The 18,542-nt window shown below is 34.8% G+C and overlaps 2 protein-coding genes across 3 annotated transcripts; one reads left to right on the top strand and one right to left on the bottom strand.

Annotated features, from left to right (window-relative positions):
* The first annotated feature begins 3,520 nt into the window (after nt 1-3,520).
* Nucleotides 3,521-6,166, top strand: LOC133834639 (reticulon-like protein B5). The gene is made up of 5 exons (XM_062264314.1): nt 3,521-3,825; nt 4,976-5,156; nt 5,246-5,387; nt 5,542-5,611; nt 5,692-6,166. The coding sequence occupies exons 1-5, from the start codon at nt 3,642-3,644 to the stop codon at nt 5,859-5,861; spliced, it is 747 nt and encodes a 248-aa protein (XP_062120298.1). The 5' UTR covers nt 3,521-3,641; the 3' UTR covers nt 5,862-6,166.
* A 426-nt stretch (nt 6,167-6,592) lies between these two features.
* Nucleotides 6,593-8,751, bottom strand: LOC133834638 (F-box protein At5g52880). 2 transcript variants are annotated; one of them, XM_062264313.1, is made up of 6 exons: nt 8,507-8,751; nt 8,206-8,360; nt 7,966-8,053; nt 7,455-7,657; nt 7,155-7,306; nt 6,593-7,021 (listed from the first exon to the last, which is right to left on the bottom strand). In XM_062264313.1, exons 1-6 carry the CDS (start codon nt 8,689-8,691, stop codon nt 6,872-6,874), a joined length of 933 nt encoding a protein of 310 aa, XP_062120297.1. In that variant the 5' UTR covers nt 8,692-8,751; the 3' UTR covers nt 6,593-6,871. The 2 variants fall into 2 exon arrangements, with proteins under 2 accessions (XP_062120297.1, XP_062120296.1); XM_062264312.1 differs by having other exon boundaries at nt 7,966-8,059; nt 8,507-8,749.
* Between the last annotated feature and the right edge of the window lie 9,791 nt (nt 8,752-18,542).

The raw sequence follows: 18,542 nt of genomic DNA, 5'->3' as shown, positions 1-18,542 counted from the left end.
TGTAATTATGTTCTAAATTAACTTTTGGGGATCCCATGTAAAATCTTTTACAGTCTTAATGGAAGTTTAAACTTTTTTTTCTAAATTTTTTATTAATTGGACTTTTATCTTACTTTAGTTACACTTTTGAGTCTAAACAACTCGCTTAACGAGTAAAGAACTAATTTAAACACACAGCGTAACGACTCTGGATTAGTGGGGCATTACATGCTTCGCCCATAAGGTTGTGTTTCTTGTGTGGTTGGGGTCCTTGATGAGAGAGGGGCATCTTCAGGGGTCTTCCGTGTTTAGTGGCGCTTAGGCTCAAGCTAGGTTTGGTGTTGTGCGACAGGTTGCTTCTCCCTCCGACAATGTGGTTGGGTTTGAGATCTAGGTTATACTCTTTTTCTCGACACAAGAGTTGTGGTGTTCTACCTCCCCCTTTACACGACTTGGGGCTGGTGTTGAGCAGCGGGTCTGTGCCTCTATTGGTTTTTGATGTGTCTGTTATTTTTGGATTTGGGTTTTGTTTCGTTTTGTTTGGTTTTTTTTTTTTTTTGTGAGTTTCTTAGTAATGTTTGTTTTGGTGTTGTAATAATGGTGTGTAACACCTTGTCCACTTAGGACCATGGCTTGTTGGCCATTTTTATATGATCTTTCTCCCATTTCAGATCCATTTGGGTGACGTTTCTGTTTCAGCTTGGAACACCGATGTCTAATTATAAGATTTTTAAAAAGCGAACCACCTTTTTGTGTGTTTGTGTGGGGGCTATGATCTTTTCTATCTATGCATGTTTCTCTTATTGGGGTGAGATTTGTTCTTTAGTGTTATTGCTCAATCTTTGTAATAGACGCAATTTCCCTTATTTGGGTCTTTTGTTTGTGAGATCTTTGTAGTTGTATAAGTTTTGTCCGGCCTACATGATTTTGTTCTTATTAACCATTAAATGATAATTCGTTCTCTTAGAAAAAAACTCTAGACTCCCATAAGTATCACCACTCTATTCTTCAAAATAAATAAGCAAAATTCAATTTTTTCTATTTTACATCAAAAGTTTACATTACACCCTACATCAATTTTTTTATTTTTCTCTACATCATTTTAATATTATAAATATATATTAAAAATACATATACAATACACATTAATAAATATATGAATAAAAATATTGTTTGAAGTAGCAATGGTGCATCATTCTCAAAAAAAAAAAGTTGATCCGATATAAGGGCAATTTCGCTAGTTTTCTACTCTTCTATACTCTATTTTGAAGAAAAAAATATTATAACTCATCTAGTGTGAGTGTCTCTAATCAACATACATTGACAAACCAACTTGAGATTGGAGGAAAAACAAAAAATACTTTTTCTTTAAACAAAAAATATATATAAGAGTAATAATATGTGTACTCAAAATATGCACTCAAACATTACACATAGTGACGTGACATTGTTTTTTAAAGTAGTGATTTCCAGTTTTGATAAGTGTGATTGGCTAGGTTAAACTGACGTGTCACTGCGTGTAATATTTAGATACATATTTTGGGTTCACATATCATTACTCTATATATAATTTATGATTTTAATTTAAGTGTACTTGAAATATTATTTTATACTTTTTTGGGTTTATACTTTTTTGGACCATGTGTTTTAAAAAATGACTTTTTGGACCCTATGTTTTGTAAAAAAATTCAAATAGAACCCTAAACTTGATTTTGGTCAAAGTTTTCTGAGCTAAAATTACAAATAATTCACCAAACTAACAAATTAAAACAAAAATAAAATCATTTTGCCTAACAACTATGTTGTTATATTTAATTTTTTCTTCATCAAAATTGAGTTTAGGGGTCTATTTGAACAATTTTACAAAACATATGGTCCAAAAATGAATTTGTTAAAACGCATGGTCCAAACAGATAATGAGACAAAACAAATAGTCCAAAAAAGTGCAAACCCTACTTTTTTTTGTGTGCAATAAGTGGGTCTCTCTAAATATATCATTGATTTAGTTTTAAAAATTATTAAATAGCTCAGTGGATTACGATTATTAAGTTAAAAATTAGGTATTTTCTTGTTGTGTCATTATATTTTCTAATTTTGAGACAATTTTTTTTAATAATTCACAAACATATGAAGGAAATGAATTTTTAAAAAAATGTATCTATTCACTTTTTTTTTTAGAATAAGAGTATTGATACGTGCACCCAAAATATATACTTAAATATTATACACAGTGACGTGACACCTAAAATATACACTTGTGTTCATATAAACTGCAAACTGAGGTTTGGCACCAAAACCACTCCGCACCAAATCGCCAAAAATCATAACTGGTGAAATCGTTTCTAACGATTTGGTTTAATGAATCATTCTACTTGAAATGGTTCGGTCACAATTTCTAACTTTTTAAAACCAATTAAACCGGACCAGACTGTGAGTGTAAGTGTTTCTAAAAATAAATTTTTAGAAATGAGGGTGCAAGGGTTTGAACTCTTACCTTAAAAGTAAAGATAAAATTATTATTATTTTTAAATATAATTATTTAGTTAATTATTTTATGATAAATTTTTTTTAATTTAAATATTTTGGTTATATGGTTATAACCAAACTAAACTGTGGACACCCTTTGAAACTATTGTGACACATTATTAAGGTCATTTGGCAAAATAACATATTTTTTAAAGTTATTTTGCACTCTAGTCTAGTTTTAATAATTTTTTGCAAAATGGTCTCTTAAAATTTAGACAGCTAGTAAAAAATGTAAGTAGTTAATAAATTTAAATAATCGATCAAAAATTTTAAATATAGTCGAATTTTAGATTGAGACAATTTTACAAAAAAATATTAAAAATAGACCAAGTATAAAATTACTTAAAAAAAAATAAGTAATTTAATATTTGAGTGCATATTCTTGTATAATAAAAGCAATGCTTATTATTTGGATAAAACCGGTAAAAACTTTGTTTGGATGGGAATGCTGTATTTTCTTGGTCTATTAGCTAAAAAAACACATTCATTTAAAATTTGTCAGTTTTATATTGTGCATCGGGTAATTCTTGAAATTGCACACTTGCTGTAAGTTACTTTTATAAAAATAAATAAAATTGGGAACACTTTGTGCTCTATCATTAAATACTGTTTTTTTAAAAGTATTAAATTATGTGCTCTTAATGGGTGTTTCAATTGCATTAAAGAAGCTTATAAATACGGTCAATAATAAATGAAAAATTATTAAAAGAAAAAAAAATAGCATACGAATGATAAGATGATTATTTATACTAAACAAGTAATGAATTCAATCTTGATCGTTGAAATATATTTAATTTAAATTAAAATTGATTAAAAAGAGGTAATTGGTCACAGTCGGGAGAAGCACGCTGTTATTCTTATTTTTTTATTTTATTTTTAATTTTCCCAATTCTCAAGACAGCCGCGCCCTCTCCTTGGTTTCCGTTTTGAAACCGAACCACTTGGTTCGTTCGAATCCGAAGCTGAGTCTCGAGGACATCACCATTTTAACGGCTCTGATTTAATCGCTCCACATTTCATGCTTTAAACCCCCATTTTCTCATGCTCTCGTACTGAGACTCTTCCTCACTCCCACCCCCCTCTCTCTCTCTCTCCCTCTGAATAGTTCTCCATTGTCTTTTTTTGGTGGGAGATCCATGGCGGAGCACGAGCCCGACTCCCTCATTGAGAAGATCACCGATAAGATCCACGGACATCATTCGTCGTCATCTTCGGACTCCGATGATGACAAGCCATCCAAAGTTGAAGCCGTTCAAGCTAAGATCTTCAGGCTCTTCGGTAGAGAGAAACCCGTCCACAAGGTCTTCGGTGGTGGAAAACGTACTCTCTTTCATTTCTCTGTCAATTTAAATACACGCATATAATACTTTTTAAGTGCATGCGTGAATCGATTTATATATGTATTGTGTTTGCAATATGTTGATTGGTTGATCGGGAAAAGTGATTCAGATCAAAAAAAAAAAGACTTAATTCTTCTTATCAGTAAATGGCTTTTAAAGGATTTTAATGACTGAAAACTATATGCAATTTTGTGAGAATTTTACTCACATATATTATTTATCTAATTGTATTGTTGTACTGATCAATCGGGGATGGATATGATCCGTTTGATTGATTCCCTGTTTCTTCCTTGTGATATCATTTTACAAGGTTATATATTTATGTATGTATGTGTATAACAGAATTCTTAATCAAAAAGAACAAAATTGTTGAGAGATTAAAATTATGAGCTTAGTTTTAATATCATTTTTTGTTGATTTGATAGATGAATATTTCGATTTTTGATTATTGGCTGCGTAGTTTGTTCATCAGCTATTTTAGATCGACATGTAAAATTTAGAATGCAGCATGTGTGGTAGTGGTCTGGTTATGGAAGATATTGTTCTATGCTTTGTATTTAATTGTTGATTGGTTGTCTCTGAATACCCTATTATTTGCTTTTGTTTTACTATATTGCTCGTTGGACTTTTCTTTGAACCATTTTGAGAATGTCATGAAACTGTCCCTAGTAAGACAGTTAAGGGACATCGTTGTTTCGTTCTTGATGCTAATAATAATAATAAGTAATATTTAGCTTGTGCTTTTAAAGGTAAGGGAATAGAACATGTAGATTGATAAGATGCCTTTGTATGTATTGTACTAAACATTCATTCTTATTGAGCGAAGACGCACCAATGGGCAAGGCCTATTCATTGTTTTCTGTTGAAGTTTTGTGGTATGTCAAGGAAATTCTTCAAGAGCTTGTTATTTGAAAATGTTATTAAAAAAATTGAGAAATTATATTATAACCTTTTGTATATAAATTTCATTGATTTGTTTTGTATTTGAATTTAATTGATTTGTTTTTCCTGTTGAACTTCTGAAAATTTCAATGCTTCGTGCAGTTGCAGAAGTTCACCCCCTCCACCCGTTTTCTCTGTGTGTGGCCCTCAATGCTTGTCTTTGACTTGTGTTAAATTGTTGGTTGCAGCTGCTGATGTTTTCCTATGGAGGAACAAGAAGTTGTCTGCAGGTGTCCTTGGTGGTGCCACCGCATTGTGGGTCCTCTTCGAGGTTCTTGAATATCATTTAATAACTTTGGTTTGCCATATATTGATACTTTCTGTGGCTCTTCTTTTCCTGTGGTCCAATGCCTCTACCTTCATCAACAAGTAAGTTATCATTGAAATGTTTAATTTTGTCTCCTTTAAACAGAAAAAAAAAAAAACAAGTGATTGACCTCACTTTGTTTCTAAACTAGGTCTTCACCACAAATCCCAGAAGTTCAAATTCCCGAGAAATGTGTCCTAGAGGTTGCTTCTGGGCTGAGAGCTGAGATAAATTATGCATTGTCTATCTTGAGGGATATTGCATCAGGGAAAGACTTCAAAAAGTTTCTTGGTGTATGTTGATTCTAAACCTTTTCTTACGTATTAGTATTGACTCTTAAGCCAGAATTGCTTAAGCTTTTATAGCTTTTCCTCACTAAAATCCTGAGAACATTTTGTAACTGTATGTTTTGGATTTTTCTTTTGATTTTTTCCCTCTTGTTAATAGGTTGTTGCCGGCATGTGGGTTCTCTCAATTGTTGGGACATGGTGCAATTTCATGACTCTATTCTACATATGTAAGGGTTTTCTCACCTCTTTCCGTTATCTTCTTAATTTTTTTTACTTCTATGACACCATTTTTACATTCAAAAAACAGTATTTGTCTTGCTGCACACGGTGCCAGTGCTCTACGAGAAGTATGAAGACCATGTTGACTCATTCGGTGAGAAGGCAATAGCTGAGTTTAAGAAGCAATATGCAGTTTTTGACGCTAAGGTATTGAGTAAAATCCCAAAAGGTCCATTGAAAGAAAAGAAGACTGATTAGAAGCATCAGATGAGGTAGTATTAACTAGGTTGATGTTGTTGACATTGGGTAACTATGACCCATCTGTTTCCCATTAGGTTCCCCTGTTTCTGCTTTTTCTCTTCATAATTGTTTGGGTGCACACAGTTTAATATAATATGTAATCCATTAGTTATTTACAATTTAAATTGGAACTTTTTTTCATGCTTTAAAGAGCCTGCAATATGGAAGAGCGGGGAGGAATTGTAGAAGTAGCAATGTAGCAGCTTGTTTTCTCATATCAAGAATTGAACTATTCAATGCAAACACATTATTTATCGCCGTCATCTATTTCTGAGTCTAATTTTTTTTAAAAGTTGTATATATTTGGCTATCACGTACCCATTACGTTGTTACCATCCCCAAAATAAATGAATTTAAACAGATGAGTCGAGTTGCTGTTGTGGTCCTAAATAAATGAAGTTGTGGTCCTAAATAAATGAAGAGGCTGCACCTGTTAAGGTCTCGGAATGAAATAACGACTGCTCGATACAAAGCTGAAGCACGTATCACTATGTAGCGTGCAAACTATACATTGCATCGCTGAAGAAAAAAAACGAACCCACTGAACCCTGAGCTGTTTCAAAGCCTTTGGACTTATAAAACTTAATTATAGACCGATTAGTAATAGAGAAACCCTAAATATACTATATTACACTCTTGCAATCTTAAATCAATGACTCTTTTGCACTCTCTTAAATCAAATCAATGAATGAAATGCAATAAAAAGTTTCATTAGCACTCTCTTAATAGCATTTCACAAATCACAGTTATTGTGATCTACAAACAAAGAAGTTGGAACTTTTATTCCGCATATACAGCATCTTAAAGATGGATCTTCCATACTAGTTTTCAACTTCAAGTTGAGAACAAATATACACATATTTCTTGTACAATTTGGTAAAAATGATATAATTTTTTTTTTCTTGTTACATACAAACCATACATCCAGTCAGAAAAGCATCCTATAACCTAAGTATGCTGATTTGCTTCTATGCTGAAGGTTGTTGGCTGCTGCACCCTAGTTTCGGATAAGCCCATAACCTAGACATTGACCCTGAAGCCTCCTCTGCATCACTGTCGCTATCCGAATCCAAAGAGGATAAAATTGTTATTGAATCATCTAAAATGTACTCGACAACCTGGGAATGGTGAAAAACAGCAGGTAGTTCGCTTAGGAAAGAATGAGGATAACAAGAGTGTATTAAATGATAATCATCAACAAGATTCAATGAAAATGAATAAATTAAAGAAGGATGAACACTGAGAAATTACCTGATGAGAGGACACGGGCTTCACTCGCTGATTATCATGATTTTCTGATGATAATCGACAATGTTCATTTGAACATTTCATGTTTTCGAGCCAAACTATCGTTGTGCAGTTCCCACAGTATCCCCTACTAGATGTTAATTTCTTTAAGGAGCCTAAAATCCAAGCACAAAAGTAGCAACTGTAAGGATCCCTAAACTGAAGAAGAATGAGCAAAACCCCAAATGGACTAGTGCAATGAATGAATTTATTTCAAAGATTTGTGGATATGATCGATGTTCAAAGAAGTACATAAGACTTTACCTCTATATGTTCTTCTAAAGACTTCCTTCCAGTGAATGCTTGATCCAGTTACCATGTCTTTCTGTAATGAAACATTCTTCTTAACTCCAACCTCTAATCTTTTCTTCCCACTAATCTCCAATCTATTATTATGAGCATTCCCAAAAATTGAAACATATTGGGCATGCCAAAGCTGGTCATCACTTGCTGCCAGATTCCACGACCTAAAGGAGCAACCAAGTTATATACAATCTCGAACAATGTTAATCACTAAACTTTCAAATTAAGGCTTGATGGATATGCTTTTCCCTACATTTGAACCCTACAACTTTTGGATGTTCTACCCCATTGCTATGCAGTTCACATGATGGTACATTAAGTTGATCCAACCAAAAATTGAAATCACATTCCATTAGAGCAAACCATTCACCACGCAATCCATCATTTTTCTTTAATATAAGTAAATGAAATTTTGTTTACCATGTCATATAAACTAAAGAATATGCACAAATTTGAAGGAACTAAGAATTACCAGCTGACTTGAGCAACAGAAATTAACGATGGCATATCAAGGAAACTGAAGACATGAACAAGAACATCTTGTGGCAGCTGGGCAGAACCTGAAACTATATGGAGGGACTCAAATCATAAATAAATAAATTATGGGATCCATATTGCTACAATCATAACATGAATAAATCCATTAAAAACATTAAATGGGCTATCGGCTTAAAAAAAAATCAAACAGAATTTCTAATAAAAAAAAGTTAACCTTTTTCTTCCTGGCGGGCTTTACAGCGCCTCCTATGAGCAACCATGGCATGTTTGAATTCAGTCACAGCCAAATTCTTCTTCTGCTTTGGCAACGCAGCGTCGGCGCTCTGAAAGAGAAGATGAGCTGCAGAAACGGCCGTACGCGTCTGCATTCTAGAAATCAAAACACATAAGATCACTGCAACTATACCAGATCAACCTAAAATTTAAAGCGAATTTCGAATCCTCTTCTCACACTCATTTGAATGAATTACAAGAAACTGGAATCAAAATCAGAATTTTGATCAGAAATTACAGACCCAGGAAGGAGACGAAAGGCGGTGAGGGTGTCTTGGAGGATTAGGGCTTGTAAATTCTTGGGCAATTTAGAGTAAGCGTATCTGATAATGAGGCTAAGCTCTTTACAGATAATTGGGTAGCGGTGCATTCTCGGGAATGAGTCTGCGAAGCCCAGTGTTTGGTATCTCTCCAATGGCTTCGACATTGTTTCACCAAAAATGATTCAAAGGGAGTATCAGAAACAACGACAATTTATTATCTAAAAACGAAATCTCAAATATTCTTAAAATTTTATGAAGATTTAAATTTAACTATTCATTTAAAAATTCATATGATTTAAATATAATTAAATAATACTTAAAAACTTATCTCTTTTTTTTTTTGGTAAATATAATTTTGTAAATTGTATTTTACAAAATAGAATAAAATAATACCATAAACCTAATTTTAGTTATATTATTTTTCAATATAATCAAAATACCCTTTATTTTTTTTTTTATCAAGAAGAAAAAAACTTCATTGAACAAACTGTCCAGTACAACCAAAGAGCCAATCACCCAACAAACAAAAAATATGTACACTCAGCTAACAAATAGCTCCTGAACACACATTAGTTACATTGAAATTTTCTAATAAAAAGCTGGTGTTGAATAGAAATCTTCCTATTATTAACAATGTATAATCTATACTTGACTAAATTTATAACTTTCTTTGCTATACTACTAGCTGTCAAAAAATAACCATAAAAAACACATTTATTCCTGTTCCGCCAAATGCTATAGATCACAGCTGCTAACACCGAGTTCAAAATAGATTCAATGATACCAATCCGCCCACTGTTAAGCCAAACCACCTAGCTATTGTAATCACTAGGCCAAGCTTTAAACCCAATCCAAGCAAAGATAAGGGTAAGCGTCATCTTCGACAGGCAGCACTCAAAAAAGATATGAGTGTGACTTTCATTATGATCTTCACAAACTGGACAAACGAGGCTATTCAACTGAAAATTGATTATAAATAAATTGTCTCGAGTGAGAAGGTGAGCATTGACCACCTGCCAAAGAATAAACCGGTGCTTAGGGAGAATCAACTTACACCAGACCGCATGCTTATACCCCACTAGCTGTTGATTGAGGGTACTGTTATATAATTTTGAAGGCTTAAACTTCCCTGAAATCCCAGCAGGAAGAACCTCTCTCTTACTGAATTTGCTCCTTAAATGACACAATTTCCTCCAATACCAGCTGCTATCTGGTTTCAAAGCATAACTCCAGAAATTAGCTCCCTTCAAATAGATTTCCTTGATCCATTTGACCCAAAGAAGGTCCTGCTTTTCTGAAACAGCCCAAATGTACTTGGCTAAAATAGCTCTATTCCAGATCGCCCCATCCCTAAACCCGAGCCCTCCATAAGCTTTAGGGAGACACACCTGATGCCAAGAAGCCATATGAAGCTTACTTCGATTCCCTGAAGCTCCCCACAGGAAAACTCGGCATAACTTCTCTACTTCCTTGACAATACTCTGAGGCAAAATAAAAACACTCATCCAATAGTTTCTAAGACCAAACAGAACAGAGTGTATAAGAAGCATTCGACCTGCATATGACAGATGCCTAATAGTCCAAGATAACAGTTTCAGCCTGATTTTATGAATAATAATCTCACAATCCTCATGTTTCCACTTAGTTGGTCTCATAGGAACCCCAAGATACCTAAGAGGAAAGGATCCCTCAGGCAGCTGAATATCTTGTGCAATAACCCTTCTCTCTGCTGCATTAACTCCTCCAAAGTAAATATGAGACTTGTTGGTATTGATAGATAAACCAATAGCCTCACTGAACTTTCCTAGGACCTCTTTAAAAATGCTCACTGCCGAAAGGGTTCCCTTACAAAACAGAATTAAGTCATCAGCAAAGCATAAATTGAGAAGCTTAAGGCTCTTACACATAGGGTGATATTTGAAAGTAAAAGCCCGAGCAGCCAGTTGAAGGCTTCTGGTCAGATACTCCATAATAAGCACAAATAGAAGGGGAGACAATGGATCACCTTGACGCAGCCCCTTTTTGCCCTTAAAGCTACCTTGAACTCTACCATTCATAAGTAAAGAGTAAGAAGTGTTTCTCACACAGGTCATTATCCAACCAATAAATTTCATAGGGAAACAAAAGGCCCTCAAAAGATCTTCAAGAAACTGCCAGTCAACTGTGTCATATGCTTTGCTAAGATCTATTTTGATGGCACATCTAGGAGAAGTAGCAACCCTACCATAATTCTTGATTAGATCTTGGAATATCATTATGTTATGAGCAATCGACCTACCCCTAACAAACGCACCCTGGTTTGGCTGAATGAGGACAAGAAGAACTAAAGCCATACGAGAACATAACAATTTAACCATACATTTGTACAAAGTGGAGCAGCAAGCAATATGTCTGTAGTCAATAGCCCGGACTGGATTAGAGACTTTAGGAACCAAGGAAAGAGTGGTCTCATGAAGCTCAGATTGAAATTGACCTGTGGTAAAACCCTGAACAATCGCTGAATAGACATCTTTCCCAATTTCCTACCAAAGCTCTTTGAAAAAACCAGAGCCGAATCCATCTGGTCCAGGGGACTTAGCGCTGGGAATTCCAAAAAATGCAGCCTTGATTTCCTTACTGGAAAAGGGTTTTAAGAGAAGCAGTTGTTGTTCTATGGAGAGCTTGGAACCCATCTCCATACACTGCAAGTCAATTCTACCAGTAGCCGAACTTGGGCTACCTAAGTAGCTTTTAAAATGGTCAACAAATTGAGCCACTACCTCTTGAAAATCATCAATCAAAGTCCCTTGCTCTGTAAAATAAGTAGCAATACTGTTATCTGCTCTTCTTTTTTTCAAACAAGCATGGAAATAAGATGTGTTCATATCCCCCTTCCTAATCCAAGTAAGCTTACTACGTTGACCAAGGAAGCTATGGTACATATGCTCCTGTAAAGTGAACTCAGCAGCAGTCACCTTAACTACCTCCTGCAAGCTGTGATCTTGGGGATAAACTTGAGCTTGAAGTTGAGCTGCCTGATAAGCCTCCTTAGCCGAATAGTAGCTCAGACCTATATCTCCGATAGCATCTCTATTGAATTTCTTAAGTCTATGCTTCAGCCTCACAGTCTTATTACCTTCTTTGCCACCCTTCTTTTGTTCTTGAAGCACTACAAACTTATTTGACTGTTTTTGAACCTGACCAGACGGAGGAGTGCTACTACCAGTTGTTAGACCCTGCCTAGCCTGTGTAGCCACACATCTTGGAGTTTGCCATTGCTCACCCTTATTTGTTTCCTTCAACTGATCAGACTTAGTCAAACCTGGAAGCTGTAACTCCTTAGATTCCTGAACTGAACTATCCTCTACAGCAGTAGCTCTAGACAAACCTTCAGGTGTCTCTTCATCAAGCCCCTCAGAAACTTTATTCTTCTCGTCTGTTACCTCAGGTTTAGCCACACCTTCTTTTTTCACCCACTGAGTTTTGTGCTCCTTACGACATTCCACCATAGAATGCCCAAACCCAAAGCAAACCTTACATTTAGTAGGCAACCATTCATATTCTACTCCCTGCTCCATAATCTGGCCATACTCATTGATAAACTGAATACTTCTAGGAGGATTATCAATTATCTCCATCTCCACAAGAACCCTAGCAAATTGAATTCTTGAACGCTCCCTAGTAAACTTGTCTACAAGAAGCGGTTTGCCAATAGTGCTCACCAAAGCACTGATACACTTACTGCCCCAATACTGAAGCCCAAGGTCATGTAAACGAATCCATAATGGAACTGAGCGAATTAATCAGATAGCACTAAGATCCGTTGTCCATGGCCTAATGATAACAGGTTTTCAGTCGAATTGAAGCACACCATCTCCAATACATGATCTCTTGTTGCTTCATCGTTAAATTTGACCATAGTTAGTCCCATCGTCATTCTAGCGATTTGAGCAATCCCTAGATGGCCCCAAACTCTTTTAATGAACCCTTCAAAAACAACCATTGGAGGGTTAGCACCAAGCACCATGCAGATCACTGCCGAATTCTAATTCGCAGATTGAACTTTAACCTCTTCAATATCGACCTTAGCAAACTTCTGCCCATCTCTAAACAAAGGTTCAGTAAATTCTAGTTTCTGGTCAGAAAATGAGAGCTTACTCGCCGTGAACTTCTGCCATTGATGTTGGGCCGATGTCTAAAAATCCCCTTCATCCCCCTTATACCCTTCATCTACCTTATCCGCCCAGGAAGCACCAGTCGGACCCGTACCAATTCCATCTCCCTTAGCCTCAGACCCCTGGGTGTTAATATTCGGTCGTTCAGCTTCATATGCGAAATTCAAAACCCCAGATCCAGTCACATCTAGAGCAATCAGACCATTATTCTCCGGCCCTACAATTCCCACTCCCTCAGGGCCTGAAATAATCGGCTCCTGTGCATCAGGTAACAACAGCTCAACCTGTTCTTCTACATGAATTTCAGGGTTACAAATCGACTTCTTCTTCTTCGCCATGGAAGAGAACAACCCGAGCCTTACCCTTCAATTTTTTAATTAATGAATTAATTATATAATCAAAAATACATTTTAAATAAAAAATGAATTAAATACATTTTTATATAAATACATTTAAATGAATTAAAATGTAAAAATAATTTTAATGAATAAAAATCAAAATTAAACATAATCTTAAACATAAAAACTTAAATGTAAATAAAATAAACAAAAAGATAACAGAAATTAAAACTAATCTAACATAATAAAAAAATATTAATTTTTTTCTCCTTTCTGCCTCTTCTTCTTCTTCTTCTTCTTCTTCTTCTTCTTCTTCTTCTTCTTCTTCCTACCTCATTGTTTGGCCTCATCTTCTTCTTCTTCCCTTATCTGGCAGGTAGATCGATGACAGGATTTGGGTTTCTACAGCTACGAGGGCTTCCTTCTTCATTCTTTTTCGGATGGTCTTCAAATGGCAATGGGGCTAGGTCGCAGTGGGGCTTCCTCCTTCTTCGATCTGGTCTTCAAACGAAGGTGGGTTGGATCTGGTCTTCTTCTTCTTCTCTGCAGGATGCTGGGTGCGTGCGACCGATGGAGATCTGGGCTGAAGCTTGCAAAACCATGTGTGTGCGACGGATGGAGGCTTAGGATGTGTGTGTGACGAATGGAGGTCTGGGTTTAGTGACGGGGTGATGGGGATAGGCCACAGATGAATATAGGTTGGAAGGAGTTGGATTTGTGGGTTTTGCTCAGAGATGATTTGCTTGTGTAATGTGTTTGTGTGGGATAGGCTTATTTTTGTTCATATTTTTATTGGGATTTATTTATACTTTTACATGATTTTTGTTCATCATTTGTGTATGAAATTGGGTATGGAAGAAATTAAATGAATTGATTTTGTTATGGATATTGGATCTTGATTTGTGATTTTGATAATTTTTTTTAATCTGAGTTTGACGATGAAGATCTCAATAACAGAAATCCAATTTTTTTTTTAAAAAGTTGGGATATTTGGGAGTTAAATTGTTTATATTAATTTTTGTTTTATGTGATTAATTTGATAATAAATTGTGTTTGTGATTTGATTTAGGATTGATTAGTTTGAACTCAATGATATATAATTATTTATGTTAATTTTTAATTATTAATTTGTTTAATTATATTTTATTTTAAAATCAATTTATATAATTTTTTTATTTAAAATGTATATTTGAGTATACAATTAATACATTAATTAAAAACTCAAGGGTATTTTGGTCATATTAAAAAATAGTTTGACCAAAATCAAGCTCAGGGTATTATTTTGTTCCATTTTTCAAAACACAGGGTTTGAATTGTCATTTAACAAAATAGAGGATTCGATCAGTAACTTTTGCAAAACACAGGGTCCAAAATAGTATTTACCTTTTTTTTTGGTTGATAAATAGAACGTAGATATTTGAAAATTTAATAAAATTCAAATATAATATAATATAATATATTTTATCTTATTAAAATATATTTGACCTATTAACTTTATAAACCCACTAAAAAACACATTTGCAATGCTACAACATAGGCAACATTTCACCTATGGGCCTTTCGGGAGGGTTCGGAGTATGCTGGAAGAAGGGAGTCCAATTAGATGTCATTGGCGCAACAAAAAATTGCATCAACATGGTTGTCAAGTTTCCATGATTGGTAGATAAGATTTTTGGAAGCTCATTGGGGAGGAGGTGTCTAAAATTGTCTTGCCTTGTCTTCTCATAGGCGACCTTAATGGAACCTTAAGGACTCTAAAAGCCTAAACTACACCAAACCAGGTAACACTTCCAACTATTCTTTTGATTTGAGAAGAATGGTAGCTTTATCTGGATTGCTTGCTTTGGGAGCCTTTGACACTCTTTTCACTTGGAGAAAGAGTTGCATGAATGCAGGAGGGTTGGGCTCGTTTAAGAGAGCCCGCCTAGATAGGACACTTAGCCTCCCCATTTTGGCGTATAACCTTTCCCAAGGTTGTGGTCGCTAATTTACCCATGACTTCATCGAACCATAATCCAATCCTCCTAGATATATTGGGAGGTACAGAAAAATTGAAAAGGCTATTCAGATATGAAAACATGTGGAATAGGGATCCAAGATGTGTTTGGGTAGTGCGCAAAGCATGGGGTACAACTAGTAATCACAACCCAATGCGCATCTTTGAGGTGAAGATGCACTAAACAAGGAAAAATTTAGCTAAATTAATCACGCTCAATTTAAAAGGGTTTCTAACCAAATTTCAGATGCCAAATCAAGACTACTAAAAGCCAAATGCACCAACAATGTCGATCCCTCAGAGGAAAATGAAGCGAGAGTTGTACTCAATGAGGCTCTTAGATGTGAAGAAATCCACTGGAGGAAAAAATCTAGAATTTCCTGGCTAAAAGAGGGTGATAGAAGTACTAAATTCTTCCATACGTCCATTATTATCAGAAGACGAAGAAACTTCATTCACACTATCAAGGATACTCATGGAAATTGGCTACATACAAGCAATTGTATTAGGGACTGTTTTGTGACTAAGCTCAGAGATACCTTTATTGCTCCTTCAACTCAATTTATGTCCGACTTGGATAATTTGATCCCGGGAAGCATATCCCAAGCTCAAAACTCATCTCTTGTAGAACTACCTAGCAATAGCGAAATCATTGAAGCCTTTCAATCAATTGATATGGACAAAGCTCTAGGACCTGATGGGATGCCTGCCTCGTTCTGCCGTCACCATTGGGATACACTTGGAAAGGATGTTATTGATATGGTAAAACATTTCTTCCTAAAAATGGAGTTACCAGTGTTATGAACAGAGCCAACATAGTCTTATTGCCAAAGAAGGAGCAGTCGAGCTTAGTGAATGACTGCAAATCTATTGCACTATGTAATGTGGCTTATAAAATCATCTCTAAGATGCTTGCTATCATACTGAGACCCATTCTTTTAGACTTAATCAACCCAATGCAATCTGCCTTTGTTAAGGGTAGAGTTATTCAAGACAATTCTATGGTGGTACAAGAGGTTCTACACTCAATGAAAAATAAAAGAACTAAAGAAGGCCATATGCTTATTAAACTAGACATAGAGAAAGCCTAGGACAGGCTAGATTGGAAATTCCTAGAAACGATCCTCGCAAATGGGGGTTCCACATCACTTTTATCGGTTGGATCATGAAATGTGTTACGTCTTCGTCGTTCACTCTTTTCATTAATGGAGGCAAAGCAGGGTCTATTACCTTAACGCGAGAGTTACGACAAAGGGATCCTCTCTCCCCAGCTCTTTTCATAATATTTGCTGACTTATTGTCTCGCATGATGCTTCGAGAGGAACAATTGAAGAGATAAAGAGAATCAAATTGGCTCTTCGTGCTCCTACCATTAGCCATCTATTATTTGCTGATGATATCACCCTTTTTGGAAAAGCAACGAAAAAGGAGGTTAAGGCTTTCTTGGGATGCTTAGATAAATTATGCTAGTGGTCAGGGGAGAAAGTGAGTAAACCGAAATCATCAGTTTTTTTTTTTTGTTAGGAATAGTTCCTAGTACGTAGCAGAAATTGCAGCAATGGTAGTATCATATACAACAACAAAATTTCATATAAACAACTTTATATGAGGATCCTTTAATATGCAATATGTTAATTAACAAAATATGTATATATAAAATCATACGAAATGTTTTACCTCTTGTAGCCTATCAAGAATCCTTGAATCTTTTCATATATATTTCAATCTTCCTATCCTCGGTAGGGCACTCATACCTAGATCTTCCAAAACGCTCTCTACATCTCAAGATGTGGGTGGGCACATAGAGAACAAGAATCAATATTTTTGAATCAAAAGTATTCTCAACACATGAGACTCTTGATAATAGGCTAAAGAGAAAGGTTTATCTTTTTGTGTGAAAAAGATGATCAGTTTTTCTGTTGACTGCCTTTTTCCCTATCAACCTTAAAACGAGAGATTAAAGAAATAAGTAATACGAACACAAGGAGTTTTACGTGGTTCAGGTTATAAAAGAACCCTAGTCCATGAATCTCTGGTATTAAGTGTTGGGTTTTATGCCCTTATAAAACAATGTCGGACATGTAGCACGATTTCATATTATCAATAAAAGTAGTAGAAATCATTTAGTTTGACAACTGTGTTGCTTGCTTGTTTTATTACATGATTATTGAAATAATACAAACATTTATAAAATTCTGAACATATGTATAGTTACAATTATGGTGAATAGGTCACAGTGGATTATAGTTGTACTTATATGTTCAAAAGAACGAGTCCTAAGATTAGATCAGTGTATTGGATTTTCACTGATTAGGCAATCTACGATATGATCTACTTACACATTCAGGGTGTGATGTCTTGTCCAAGGCATCAACCAAGTAGATAAGATCGGATGTATTTAGTTACATCGGACTAGGACCGATATTGATTATTGATTGATAAATAAGTATCGTTGTTATCAAATCTAATCAATGTCACAACGTTGACCATAAGTTAAGTCGATCTTAATTCTGAGTGATAATATTCTGCTAATTATATTATTTAAATCTTTTGACTTGTTCGTTACCAGCTTACTCTACGGTCTAGCCCATACTTACATCTTGGAGATTTAGTAATGTAATTGAGTGGGAGTATTATTCATAGATATGAAATCTATAACTTCTGTATGAGAAGTGAAAAGATGATTTCCTTAATTGCTTTGATGATTGAGATCTCATTTCTGTGATTAAGTTCACGAAAATATCATTTATAAGGAACTTAGTGGGAGTTAATGATAAAATACTGATGAGGGGTAAAACGGTAATTTGCACCCAGCTCGTTAGTAAGTCATCGATAGAGGATTGACTGATTGTAATGGTTATAACAATGGATAACGTATTTATGGTTTTGAAAATACGTTCTATGAATTCAAGAGTTCAATTCCGAGTCTATAGTGGAGTCACAATGAATTAATAAGGTAGTGAAATTATTCGTAAATAAATTCACGGTAACTTGCTGGAGCTTGATTTCATGGATCCATGGTCCCCACATCACCTTTGAGTAAATCATCTAGAATGTCTCAATTAATTTATTTAATTATCAATTAGGATTTTTAAAGTTGACTAGGTCAATTTTGACAAATTTAAAGAGATGAAATTTAGAGAATAAAAGAGAATCTTTGGGTAAATTTATTAATATTGATAAATTGGTATCAATATAAATAAATAATATTAAATCAAGTTTCAAATTATAATTAGTTAATTTGAATAAGGATTTATTTAATTAATTAAAAATAAATAAATAAAAGGTTTTGAATTTAGGCCCAGTTGGGATTTAAATTCAAAATAAAGAGATTGGGCCCAAGTCCATTTATGGCAGTCCAAGGCTTTTATTTTTGTTTATTATTTTTAATTAATTTAAATTTAAATAAATCCCATTAAGTTGTTTATATAAGGAATATGATATCTAGGGTTTTCAAGAGCAAGTCAGTCTCAGTTAATTTGGGTAAGTGAAAACCTAGACACTCTAATCCTTTCTTAGCCACATTC

This window comes from Humulus lupulus, chromosome 5, assembly GCF_963169125.1.
Source record: "Humulus lupulus chromosome 5, drHumLupu1.1, whole genome shotgun sequence".
Lineage (NCBI taxonomy): Eukaryota > Viridiplantae > Streptophyta > Magnoliopsida > Rosales > Cannabaceae > Humulus > Humulus lupulus.
The sequence above is the reverse complement of the archived record's forward strand: the minus strand, read 5'-3'. Positions and strand labels throughout refer to the sequence as shown.